Source organism: Halyomorpha halys, unplaced genomic scaffold, assembly GCF_000696795.3.
Source record: "Halyomorpha halys isolate HHAL.00 unplaced genomic scaffold, Hhal_1.1 Scaffold7.1, whole genome shotgun sequence".
Classification (NCBI taxonomy): domain Eukaryota; kingdom Metazoa; phylum Arthropoda; class Insecta; order Hemiptera; family Pentatomidae; genus Halyomorpha; species Halyomorpha halys.
Genome location: NW_027110368.1, coordinates 2,120,771 through 2,135,473, shown reverse-complemented (window position 1 = coordinate 2,135,473; position 14,703 = coordinate 2,120,771). Strand labels below are relative to the sequence as shown.

The window sequence follows — 14,703 nt, the reverse complement described above, 5'->3', positions numbered from 1 at the left end:
TTTATTACGTTTATCTTCGTAGGAGCAGTAATTAAAACTAAGCAGCAGTTTTCATGATATTCAACAAAAAAAGGACTGATTTTTTGAATTTATGAAAATCAATATCTCAGGAAGTATTAAACGTACAGATTTCTGCCAGCAATCAAAATAAAGCTAGTTTAATATTATATTACGTATCTTTGTAAGGGTTGGCTATTTATTAAAAATACTTTTTTGGCCCTCCTTCACTTCAGTTTATACAATTAGGTTCTCAAGTATTTAAGCTCTCATCCATTATAATTTTTCAAGGACATAAACCTTTATTTAAATTAACTCAGTCTAGAGAGAATATATTATTTTTTTTTCTTTTATAACTTTTTCCTGAGAATAGCCCCTTTAAAATTGTAACAATAATGTTATTTGTTAGTCAGTTTGCCTGTTTTGTTTTAAGAGCTGCCCAAATATTTTTCCAATGCATTTAGATGCATTATATTAAGTAAATTTCCATTTAAATACAACTATTTAAATATTTAAAATAGAAACTTTTTCTATTTAGATTAATACAAACATAAATAAATTAGAAAAACTAAACAAAAAAAAATTACTGTTTCACTTTATCTTTAATTTAATTTTTTTAATGGTTTTGATTTGAACAATACTTTTTATATTTGATATGTTTTTTTTTTTAATTTAAAATGCACAAATATATCTTAGTAATCGGTGTTTAATGAAAGGTAATACAATTTATAATAGTTATTCTGAAAACATGGATTTTCTTTTTACTGTTAGTGCCATAAGAAGAACACCTAATTTACAAGAATCTACTAATCCTTTGAACTTCTATAAGCAATAGTGTTTAGCATTTTTGGATATAGAGAATTGTCTAACCCTAATTGTCTTCTGAGAATACCGTCCGTAGATTAAATGGATAGTTTCGAAACCGCTTCAAATAATGATTTTGAGGCTGACTGGAAACCTTTCTCAGGTTGTAGATGGTAATTGGAGAGAACTTAAACAGCAAATTGTCGATGCGCCTGTCAGAGCAACAGTTTAAAATTTTTGACTAAAAGTTTGATTTTGGATCAAAACATTAACAACCGCAGAGAGAAATTATTATGCTATAGCCTATTTTCGTATAAGTATAGAAGAACATGGAATAACACACGGTTTCGGCAGGAATCCTTAAAAGATTACTATCTTAATAAGAGATCCTTAAAAATATTTGGGTTTAACCCGAAACAGGAGGCTCGTATTGAGTAATAGTTATATTTTTACGGGAATAATGTGTTTTTTATAGTTTTCTGCTTCTTGTAATATAAATTCCTACCCTACAGATCGTAGATGTATCATCACATGCACAGTCAATACATTTCCCGAAAGACATTGAGGAAATGAGTGAAAACTTACACAGAATATTCTAACGAATATTCATAATACGTCAATATAGGATTGAAAGCTTTTTTGTATATTCCCATCATTGTTTTCGTGAAACTCCCTTTCCTCTCAGTGAAACTTATTTTAAGGTTATTGAAGAACTTTCGGTAGACAGTTTTCTTTTTCTTATTTCAGTATTGATAAGTCCGTTTTCTTTCAGTGTTGTCTAAGGTACTTAAGGCTATTAAGGTACTTAAGTTGCATTTTTTTCCCCATTTAAATGGAACTTTTTTGTAACATGATGTTAACCAATGAAAGTTTTTGTATGCAAGCCTATTGTTGGTTGGTTTTTCAAGAACTGTTGAACGTAAAGAGTTCAATTTGGTTCAGGGGCTAACAAATTTATACCTGATTAAAAAAGGTATTAATTTTTTTTTCTTGTTGTAGGAGCTTTAAAGAGTGTTTTCTTACCTGGATAAGGTCTGCCGATAACTAGGTCTGAAATTGAACCACACGCGGACCGGGGACAAAAGGGAGTTTTTAATGTAATTAGGGTGCATTATGCGGTTAAAAATGCATTTTGATACACTTTCACAATGCATTTATCTGTTCAAACTTCTCAACTAACACTCTAACATTAGGAAATGTAAATAATTAAAAAACTTTAAGCATCATTCCTCATAAAATATGTGTTGACGGACTATCCCGTGCGCCACCCATGGTACCCGGCTGGGAACCAATGCTTTAAACATATTGCTCTGAGACTTTTTGATAATTTAGCTTTTTAGTCAATATTTAACCTTTGTATAGTTTCAGACTCAAATATTAATATTTGATTTGAAGATTGCTCACTATAGAAAACAAACAAGGGTCCAATTGAAAAATACGTCTGACGAAAACCAGTCTATGTTAGTTACTTACATTTTAGCCGTGCTCTTTTGATTTAGTATGTGCTATATAGGTCTATATGTACTCAAAATGATTTATTTATTTACTTTCCTTTAATTTTCTAAAGTCTTACTTGTTTACTTATATTAATATTATTTATGTTACATGTTAACTAACGTTTATTTACAATGTACATATTTAATTTTGAGAATATTGTCCAAAAATCAGGAATAAAAGTTACACAAAATAGCAGAAAAAGTTACTACATTAGTTCAAGATGCTGCAATGTATTGACAATATAGAGTTTCCAAGGAGTCTAGTTAATTTATATTATAAACTTGCTGACTTTCCCATTTGGGTGCCTCTCCTGCCGGTGGTAGTTCAAGTACAAGTACTGTATGCCATAAGTGAGCAACCAAGTGTAGCAGCACCGACCCGCCCTTATTTATTTTTTTATTTATTTCCATTGTTTACATCGGGACTTGTCCGTGCCGTACTTCTGGTACTCCCAATGGATTTTTAAATTGTATTTGATTAGTGTAGAACAAAGGGGTGGTTGAAAATGTGAGACCTTTTCTGTCATATTTATGCATTTATTTACATTATTCAAATATTAATTCCATGAAGGAGTAACTAGGGTTAGCGTCTTAGTTTAGTAATCGATTTAAAAACAGAACTTAGGTGGTTTCATAGATTATAATATTGGTTTATCTGAGTGACTATGTTGGAAGTTTCGCTGTCGCAGTCACTTTTGCGTCTGATTGGAGCTTCCCTCGACCAGGTAGACTAATAGGCGAAATGGTAAAGACCATGTACTTTGCTTGAGGTGTCCGGAAGAACGTCTTTCTATCTCGGAGGCTGGCCTGCTAGTCCTCGACTCTGGCGTGATGGTAGGGGCAGGCCAGGTCCTAGCTTGCATGGTGCAGTTATGAAACATGGCTCGAAATTCGACCCATTCCTATGCCCTATGCAAAAATAGTAAGTATTGGACCCAGGGAAAGCACGGCCGCATCCGACTTGTATTTCTAAGAGCTTAGGTCTTTCCCAGGATTGGCAATAAAGCAATAAAGTATAACATATTAGGCAATAAACGGGCGGAAATTAAAAGATCCCGGCTGGAATTTCCTATGGAGCCAAAGTCCGGCATCATTTTCCTCCTCAAGATACAATCAGCCAATGAAATATATGGAAAACAGTAAAAGGGATGGAACGGACCCGTGGGAAGAGCTGACGAAAAGATTTGGGAGTTATAAGTCCTTGAGTACAGACCTAGCAAGGATTTGACCGAGGTGTGGACCGAGGGTGAGCTCTACCAGAAAATTCACAGGGTAGCATTCCAGCAGAGACCAAGGGACAGAAAGAGAGAAATCTATCAGAAGACATCCAAAGTAGTGGACCAACTAAGGTATACCATGAGAGTAAGAGAGTAGGAGCCATATAAATCAATATTAAATCATAACCAACACATTTCGATTCATAAGCTCTCTAATAAATTAGGATGTACTTATTTTTAAATAATTGTAATAAATCTAGTTATCTCAACCTGGCTCGTAAATGGAAAAGGTGGCATAGTGAAGAGTAATGGCTTATATGTATCGGACAAAGATCATTATTTAGTTAATATAGTATGTGAATAGGTTTTTCTTTTTTGGAGTCTTTTTTCTTGTTTGGAGATCCTTAATTCATATTTTCAGTTAGAAAGCTTAATCCTTAACCAAACTGTATACCTAATTAGTAAACGAGAATAGGTAAAGAAGGAAACAGATATAATATAAGAATTAGTTGGGTAATAATCTCTTTTCAAGCCAGAGGCATTTTACTTACCAAATTATTGACTGGAAGTCTTGTTGTATGTATAGAACTCATTGTTGAATTATGACTGCAAGTTTCCTCATTCAATTATTGTCATAAGTGAAAAAAATATATTAGTTGAAACTCTACGACACCCGGGGGCGTAATAGGAGCACTCTTTTTCGTCAGTTTATTGACTGACTCTCCATGGCACTTGAATGGTGACAGGCTGATAAGATAAAAACCGTCATTGCTAACGTATACATATCAACTTAAATATCTCGACGATTTAATCATATCGTGTCCTTCTGTATGGTGATTGTAAGTAGCCATCGCGCATGCATCAATTTAGGAGGGAAAGACAAAGTTCCTGGCCTCTCAAGATAGAAGATAGTCGAAAGTGAGTTATAGTTAGTTGCATCGCACTTGATATTTTATACTGCATACTTATATGTAAATTATAAAGTGCAATTTTTTAAAATATTAATCTATCACTCAAAATTTATGTTAGATAGCTGCTAAAAAAAAAATTGTTATATAGAAAATAAAATAAGAATCATATTAATTAATCAACTGGTTAACTTTAACTTTAGGCTCATAGCTCCTTAATTTTCTTTTAATATAAATTCTCAAGAAAAATTGTAATATAGTTTCTTATTGAAATACTCCATAATTTATTTCAAACTTTACAATTTTTATAGTGATCCTAAATTGAACATAAATAGAAAAATAAAACTAATAGTTATTGAGGATCAGTCAATAATAAAATTTTGTAGTAATACATCTTTTGGTGGCGTTTCCCAACTTTATTGTTTGTTTAGTCATGCCCTACAATGAGAAAAAGTCAATTTTTGTAATATACACTCACTTTAAATAATTGTCACAAATGTTGAGTGTTCTCGAAGTTCTAAAAAACTTTGTTTTTCTCATTGTAGGGCAAGACTATGCAAACAATTAAGTTGCGAAATTTCGCCAAAAAATTTATTACTACAAAATTTTATTATTAAGTGATCCTCAAGACCTACAAAAAAAAAAATGTATAGATACAGCAGTTATGAATGAAGTTATCAAGTTATATATATATTTTTTAAAGTAACAACTAATTATTGCTTGATTGTTTAGACTTGAGATTTGTTCCTAGTCCACTTCAAATATTAAAATAACTCTTCAAGTTATTATTCAATAATTTATAATTAAGGTTAATTAATTATATTTCATCATTAAATGATAAACAATATCGGAATTAAGAAACCAAGAATAAAAAATAAAATAAAAGTTTTTGAATAAAGAAATTAAGTAAATTAAGGACTGACTGTTTTCGAAAAAAAATTGTTCGAAAAAATAAATGTTAAAAATGGAAAATTATTTATATTAATTTTAAATTTTATCATGAAGGGTCCGATATAGTATACCGAAACATTTTATAAGTTTCGCTTATCGTCATAAATAGCTAACGAAACCTCTGATTAGCCTCTAATCTGAATCCACATGACAAATGGCCGAGGATCAAATCGCCCCTGTAATTTGGGAGAAAAGTCGTAGGCGGTGGAAAAACGGTTTTCTTATTCGCTAGGTAACTTTATATCAGTGGTTCTCAATTTGCAGAGGTTTATGCACAACTAACAATAAGCCAACATTTTGACATGCTCCGAGCACCCCCTCTCACGACTTGGTGCAAAAGGTTTCTTAAAAGTGCATTTTGATGCACTTTATTAGTTCATTTACATTTAGTTCAAAACCTTTCACTAACACTCAAACGTTCTGACGTTACCTTTTCTGAAAGGTAAACAATTAAAAATCTCTAGCAATCATTCCAAACAAGGCCCATATGTGCTAATGGACTCCCGTAGTCCACCTGCGGTTCGCGGACCACATGGAAACCACAGTTTTAAAGATATTGAACTGTGTGTATAAAATGGGCCAACATTTTCGGTCTTTGAGCATAGTAAGAGAAAGGTGATTAATATATTTAAAAAAAATCTTAATTGAACCTAAAAAGAACGTGAAAGTTGCTTGTATTAACAGCCGCGAAAGAATGGTATGTAATTACGAGGTGTGGCAGAAAAGTAATGAGACTGATTATTTATCTACCAAAGTTTTTATTTTTTTGAAACATGAATGTTATCTTCTTCAAAATAGTTCCCTTGGGGGAATAAAAACCAATGATGACATAGTTCCCACGGTTGGTAGCAGCGCTGTTAGTCTTCAACCGGTATGATCTTCAGCTTGCCCGTTAAACTCTTATGTTGTTTTGGATGTTTTCTAAAGTCCCGAAATGACGTACTTTGAGGTCATTTTTAAGTTTAGGAAAAAGACACAGGGACAGAGCTCAGGTGAATAGGGGGCGGGGATCCACAGGAATGCCTTTTGAGGTCAAAAATTCTGTTATTGAGAGAACAGTGCGACATTAGGCGTTATCATGATGAAGCTTCTATTTGTCTGCAATGTCTGGTCTCACGCGGATGACCCTTTTTCTGAACTTTCAAAGTCGTCTTTAAAAAAAAAAAATTTGTTAACAGTTTGTCCTGGAGGAACTAATTCATTGAGGACAATTCCCCTTCTGAAGAAAAAAACAAATCAGCATTGAATGGATTTTTGATTTGCTCATTCGAGCTTTGTTTGGTCGAGGAGAGTTTGCAGTGTGCCACTCCTCACTTTGCCTCTTGGTCTCAGGATCGTAGTAAAAAATCCATAATTCATGCCCTGTTATCACACTACTAAAAAATCTTGTTCAGTGATTCTGTAGAGAATATCAAATCACTTGTTTTTTCACTGCTGAATTGTGAGGTTTTTTGGCACCATTTTGACACAGACCTTTCGCATGTGAAAATTTTTAGCAAAATTTGATAAACGGTAAATTTGTCCAAATTTACGAGTTCACGCAACATTCTTAACGTCAAATGTCGGTCTGATATCACAAGAGTGTTTACACGTTCGATGTTTTCGTCGGCTTTCTTAGTTGAAGCCCTCCCTGAACGATGTTCATCTTCAACCTTTAGAAAAAAAAAATATGATTTGTACCAACAAAAAACTTGAGCTCGGGATAAAGAATGTTCCCCATAGGCCTCTTTTAACTTTTCTAACTTTGTACTTGCCGATTCTCCAACCTTAACATAGAATTTAATCGCACAAAATTCCGCTTTTTCATTTTACGTGACGCACAAACAAAACCCAACTTCACTAGTAGCAGCCACAAAAATCACGCAGTTAACGGAAGGAGTTGAACTCGCACTGAGCTTTGGCAGGGTACTGATACATCTGGATAACAGCGTAGGGTTATCAAATCGCTTGCATTGTTGCAAGTCTCATTACTTTTCTGCCACACCTCGTATTCTCCCATCGAATATAGTTAATGAGTTTGAGTTTGTTTAAAAAAAAAATGCATTCAGTAACTTTGATGTAAGATCATAATGGTTTGTTACAGGCATATTGAGAAAATATGTTTTGGCAACACTCTAATAACATTTCTATATTAGAAGGTCTCGAGGCCATCTTCTTTTCTGAAAAAAAATATATAATTTCCTTGCTATTTCCTTTTGATATTAGTGATTCATAATTAAAATACTGACAAATTTGAATTGTCTTGAGTTTTTTTTCTCGTTTATTGACATCTTTTTTATTTCTCATTCACAAGAATAACTCCAATTTATTTATTTTATTCAATTTACTTTTTGGACAAACTCATATTCAACTTATGTTTCGAATGAATTAAAGAGAAGCAGGTTACATATCTGATGCCAGAGTTCTTGCAGGGCTTAACTAGAAATATATAATTTATTATCTAAATGTATATAAGCCAATATGTTTCATAATTGGCCATATGCTCTCGACAGAATGGAGCATGTACGTAAAATCACACTTCATTCACAGGATTATTGTGGGAGAGAAAGAAAAAAAAAAGCAAAATAATATATGTACATCACAAATAAACGTAAGTAGATAAATAAAATAAATGATACCAGCATAAATAAAGGACTAAGGCAAAGACAATTAAAGTTAATCAAGTAAAATAAATTATTCTGAACACATTCATACCTCATAGCACATACTAAATCAAACGAGCACACTCGTCTGAAATTTAAACAACTAACATAGACTCGTCTCCGTCAGATGTATTTTTTAGTCGGACCCTTGTTTTTCTAGTGAGCAATCTTCAAATCAAATATTAAGTTAATTATTTAGTCGAAGGCTATTCACGATGAACATTGAATAAGAAATAACAAAAAAATTATCTATTACTAGGCGTGTGTAATGAACCTTGGAATACTTCAGGGGATTTTCCTTGCAAAATTTTTGGAAATGTCATACCTAAAATTAAAATATTTAGTTTTTTTGTAACTTCAAAAGTAATTAGGAAAAGGCCAGATATTTATGTAAAATTAAACTTCCCAATTAAAGTTCACTTAACGCCAAAATATATTTTTAAATTACAATAAGTATATGAATACTTAGTACGAGCTTTAAAATATATTAATCAATTGTAAGTGGTTTATTGCATGAAATGATAGAAGGGTGAAATATTTGTAGATTTAAGCAACAATATATGACTATATATGACTACAGGAGATTTAAGTTTTAGGCTGAAACAAACCCTATACTAAAACCATAGAAAAATTTACGTGTACAAAATAACTATATTTGCTGCAATTCTAATTTGTTCAATTTTTTTCCTTTCATAGTTTAGAATAAATAAGGGTACATAATCAAAAAAATTGTCATATATATTAATGACAAAAAAAATAGACATAATAATAAAAAAAAAAGTTCTGATTTGTACTTAAATATATGAAAAAAAAAAAAGGTCCAAATTATTACACATGGTTTGTTATTGCAATTAACTATTTATTAATTATTATGTTCATTAAAGAATAGTACATTTATATTGTCCATATTATTGTGTATCATTATTACTATGGCATATCCATTAACGGACATCCCTTACAGCTTTAGGTTCGAAGTCCAATAAAAACATTATTTGTGGGTCTTCCATAGCTCAGAGGTTAGGCGCGGGTTTGTTAGTCTGCAGGCGGGGCCGGTTCGAATACGGCCTGGGGCGTTGCCTTTTTTCGTTAAGTGGCAGTCCCAAAAAATGAAAAACTTGACCCCTCATCATGGTTAGAATAGGTTAGTCACCTGTAGATAACTAGGCAAACATCACCTTCGCTGTGGATTGCCTAAAAACAAATTATTGTATCCGACCTGATATTACTCCTCTTAAAATCTTTGTTATCAATAATTATCTTTCATATTAGCAACTGGAATTTTCCTACAGTTTTTAGAGTTCTTGCAGAAAACAGTTGGGTAATAATAATTACACGAGGATTTAGTTACTTCTTCAATTACATGGGAAAAAATCCGCTTTAATTACACTCAGATAACCGTTAAATGATTTAAAACATATAAAATTAGTGGTTTTGAAGAGCAATATCTCTAAAGTAATTGTAGAACAAGATTACATTTACTGTAATTATGTCAAGTGATTAATATGTTCAGTAACTGTAATAGTGTTATTTCAAATTATGAAGAAGATCGTCAGAGGTGTGGCTATCAGAAAACAAAAAAATAGTTACAACTATTTATTTCCTGACGCTTCACCCCTCTTTGTAGGGGTTAACTATTTTTTTGTTTTTTTATGACCGCACAATGTTCAATACAATGCACATACAATGTTCAATATCCCGTATTAATACTTTTTCTAATATTTGAAAAATTATTCGATATGTGGATTATATGTATTGCAGCATGAAACCTTTAGAACTTTTTGAAATGTCTTACTTAAATTATTGTTTTTCTTGTTCAATTACCAACGTTCATTATTGCAAATAATAAACAGATAATTAAAGATTTTTGAAGAAAAAAAAATACTACGAAAAATGCTACAATTAGATTGATTTCTTTAGTTATGATGATGGTGGATGGATAATATGAATCGGATAGATTTTTCTATAATATGATATGTAATAATTATAGGTAACTTTTACATTCCAATATTATTTATGTATTATATTTTTACGTATTAAATATAGTAAATATAATATTTTTAAAATATTCATTTGGTCTGGTGCTAAAATATTTAAATGTTTTTGGCTGCGAGAAAGAAAATATTTCATTTCACTTAAAGTTAACTAAGGTGTAAGCTGTGAAGCTTTTGATATTTTTAACCTAATTCATAGTAATTAGTCTTAAAATGTGTACGAGAAATTGAATTTTACATTTTCATGACTTGAATGAAGTTAAAATTACAAGATCTTAAATGTCTGTACGCAACCATATATCAGAAATTACAGCCCCTCCGAATTGGAAAACTGATGCTATCACTTTTTTATTACCGTGATTAAGTATTTTCTTGATAATTTAAAATTAGCAACAACAACGTCAACAGCTAATATAGCCAATCTCAATTTTAAAATTGATGTAATCTCCTATTAAATCTTTTAGTAGGGTGATTTAGTAATCTCTTAGTAATTTAAATCTCAACGTAATGAATAATCGATTCTTACTCGATATAATGTTACATTTTAGAAATTCCGAATTATGTGAATAGAATTCGTTTTATAAAAAATGTTCATACATTAGCATATTTTGTTTAGTTCATTGTGTTCAAAAATTGTATATTTTTTACACAAATATCCTCTAAATTGTTTGCTCTTAATAAAAACATATAAGTTATTTAAATTTGCAAATAAAACTTATTGCTTAATTAATTCTAACATCCAAAATTCTGACAAATGTCTAGTATTCTAACATCCAAAATTCTGACAAATGTCTAGTATTCTAACATCCAAAATTCTTGTAGTAGAATGAAGAACGTGTCTTTATTTACACATCCTGTATTGTACCATGTCAACATGCCCAACACGAGTCCACCAGATAGAGTATTTGTAAAAGGAACTTTTCTCTCAAAATAATATGCGGACCATCATTAAACTATACAATTTTGTTTTATCTGTCATTAAATTAATATATTTAATCCTTAGCAATCAAAGGTTAATCATTAATATGGGCCGTTTGTTGTAAAACGACCAAGTTAAAGGTTAAACTGGATTTTTTGGGAGGTTTGCTAGAGGTGACCAACCTATTCTAACTATAGTAACGGGTCAAGTATTCATTTCTTGAAAATATTATTTTAAATATTTTTAAAAAAATAATAACACAATATTTGCCTTTATATTTAGACTTTTAAAAATTTAGTCATATTTTTTTTTTTTTTTATAATTTAATCAGAAAAAGAAGGGATGGTTGTAGAATAGAATACTAACATATTGATTAAAGCTACTGAAAAATTAGTCCCAAATCATCAAATTTTTTTTATCCCCTACCAATAGAATAGGTAACCAACCTATTCTAACCGCAGAGGGAGGGTCGTGTTCATTTACAATTTAAACTTTTTTTCTGATATTTTAAGATTTATTTCAGTTTTTTGTGAGTTTTTTGTGCTAAACTGTCATAAGGTAAAATGATTTCTTCGTAAAGATGTTGAATCACTTGGGATTTAATGGTTTCGGGATTCTGATTTTACCACTTAATAGAGTTGTACAAAATTTTTAAATAAATTTAAATATTAGTGGATATTTATCACATCTTAAATTTTATTCTTTTTTGACATATTTTCAGGTTTCTTTACTAAGATCTTGATTCAACAAACGTTGCTAATTGGAGATTTTTTTATTTTATTTAGACAGTGAATTGAATTTATTTGTTTGTCTTCTTTAGTTTCTAAGAGGTTTGTTTTATCACCAATCGATGCTCAATCATAGCACACTCGTTGAACTTGAGGTAAGAAAGCTCTTGCTCAAAAGTATTCCCTTCCTTCCTAATACAATCGGATTAAAGTCAAAGTGGTGTGACATATTCAATTGTTTTCAATGAATTCTTGAAATACAATTCAAATACCTCTAGAGAGGTGAACACGTTGACTGCTCACTACAAGGCAGTTTGTAGATTGAGTTCTTGCCTAGGACACCAATTATGAGTTTTATCCTAGATTTTTTTTGTTTTTGTGTCTCATATCTGTGCAGCTACGATGAAAGAAAAAAAACTACAAGCAAGTAACCTAACACAACAATAAATAAAACGGTGACGAGCTCAGCTGGTCTGTTGCGTGACGTCATTCTCCATTTAACAGACCTAGTAACAGACTCTCAACCATATTAAATTTTGTACCGTTTTAACATGGTAAAAGATGGAAATATTTCTCCATTTAACTCGAGTTTTTCCATTTACCACGCTTTAACATGTTAAACTAAAGATCATGAATACCTCTATTATGTCTTAACTTTATGATGTAATAACCTTTCACAACTCCTCCGCCTTTAAATTCCAAGTCCCTTGAGTTTTTAAGTATTGTTTTTTTTTTTTAGCATTGTCTAAGGTAACAGCTCTTGCATCGCATTGTGTAGGATACACAGATATTGATGGGAAAAGGTTTCATGATGTCTGTTCAATAATATTGTGTATTGTATAACCATTTCATAACTCTAAACGTTATTTCGTAGTGGACAGCCGACGTGTTAAACTGTTAAAAGAACATAAAATCCCAATAATGTGCCAATTTGTTGGCGATTTTATCGACCTGGTTTATTTATGCTTGCAAAACAGTGTCATTTCAAGATGTTTAAAATAAAAGTTTGGGATACTAGAAGATTACAGATTGACCGTGTGTATCAATGAATGGAATACGGTCCGGGTACGGTCAAATAAACTTCAAATAGTAATAACTATTTTAATTGAACCAATGTGCAGGGCTTCGTCAGGGATAAAAACGATACAAACACTTGACATAGTTACAAAAAAAATATATATATATGTGAAAAATAACAGGGGTATACAATGAAACGTAAAAGTTAATAAGAAAAATTAAAGATTATAAACAATAAATGAATACGTTAATAGTAACATAAAGATAAGAGATAAAATAAGAGAAGAAATATCAAAGAAAGTACAAATCAAAAGTTTGGCAGTTTTACTTCACAATCACTTTTATTCAAACCTCATATTAATATTAAATTGGTTCTTCGCACAAAGTTTTTCTTCGGAATTTATCCAAATTATTCTTGTAAAACCATCTGTTTTCCCGAAATTGTGCACTTACACCACTCTGGCTTAACAAAACAATGAGAAATATAACGAGAATTAAAAAGATTATCAGTGTTGGTGTTATTGATAAGAACGGATCAGTCTATGAGATATTTTATGAAGTTTTTATCTCTTTAAGGAAGCAGTCCATTCTCTTATGAGATTTTAGTCCGATTGTTAGTGTTGTGAAGATTTCACGAATATTTAGGGGAAATGTCAACGATAAGTGGGTAAGTAATTTTTTTTGCATGTTTGGAAAAAAAAACATGATACTATAAAAAAAAAAAATTATTAAGTGGGATTTTTTAATACTTTTTTATGATTTTTACCAGTCCTTTGGGAAAAATGAACATGGTTAGACAACATCATTAGTCTGTTGTTCCATGTCTAGATGACGAGTGCCACGAGCGTTGTTTGTGGTGGATATGAGAAGTAACTTAAAAAAAAAAAATGATCACCGGCATATTATTTAAATTTCTATTCTCTGACTATTATATATATGTATATATATATATATAGACTTCAAAACACGTTGTTTTTTACTAATGTTAAGTTTGCTGTGGATGAGGCAGAGCAATGCAGTTGATTAGCACATTTTGAATAAAGTTTTTTCCACTCTTGTATGTTTGCCTGGTTTTCCGAGAACTAATGCTATGATATAAAGTATTATTATATTATTTTCATTTCAATTTTGTTTTTGTTATTTCGTTAGTTCATATGTTAACTGTGATGATTGAGTAACTAACTCTTCAGTAAATTAACAATGTTTTCATCTTTTTTTTTCATTTTAAGAAAAAGAAGGATTAAAAAAAACAAAAAAAAAACACTTATTTTTATTTTGTGAAATAATCTATTTTGTCTATAGTGGGCAAAATCAAATCCACCATGGTTTAGAATTTTCTTTTCATTGATTGCCAGCATCTCTGGGAATCTAAAGTTGTAGATAAAAATTTGAAAATGAGTCTTCCCGCCCCATTGGTGGTAAGTCCATCGCATTGTGGCTTTTCCCACAGTAATTTTCAAATCCGAAGAGGTAAAAAAGTTTAAATTAACTGCAAAAATATTGCTCAAAACTGTTCATTAACTCTGGTAGTAGTATGGTATAAATAGAATGGTCAGATTCCGAAAATATTCAGGGAAAGGGCACATTTAATAATCCCCCAAATATCCGATCACTATAGAAATCGTGTCATATTTGTCGGGGAACTTAAGCTTTTTGAACCCCATTCCCATAAATAGTTGTTGTTACTTCTATGGATTTCTATGGAAGTAAAAACTTCTAATTTTAAAAAGTTCAATAAATAATATAATTAAATAATATGGATTCAATGTTCAATGTTCCATATTAATGATTTTTCTCATATTAGAAAAATAATTCTATGTGTGGATTATATATATGGAAGCGTAAAACCTCATTTTAAAAGGTCTGATGTAAATTTTTGTTTTTCTCGTTCCATTACCAACGTTTATAATTGCAAATAATAAATTAATAATTAAAGATTTTTGAAAAAAAAAAAACCACTAAAAATGCTACAACTAGATTGATTTCTTTAGTTAAGATGATGGTGGATGGATATTATGAATCGGATAGATTTT

At 30.9% G+C, this 14,703-nt stretch overlaps 1 protein-coding gene across 5 annotated transcripts in view; it reads left to right on the top strand.

The window, feature by feature from the left end:
* Positions 1-14,703, top strand: part of LOC106677306 (aquaporin) — a gene marked incomplete at its 3' end in the record, with an annotated part of 133,659 nt that overhangs the window by 23,383 nt on the left and 95,573 nt on the right. Inside the window, 1 exon segment of one of the 5 annotated variants that reach the window (XM_067048538.1) lies at positions 4,310-4,432. In XM_067048538.1, coding sequence (XP_066904639.1) covers positions 4,371-4,432 — 62 coding nt within the window. 5 annotated transcript variants of the gene reach the window in all.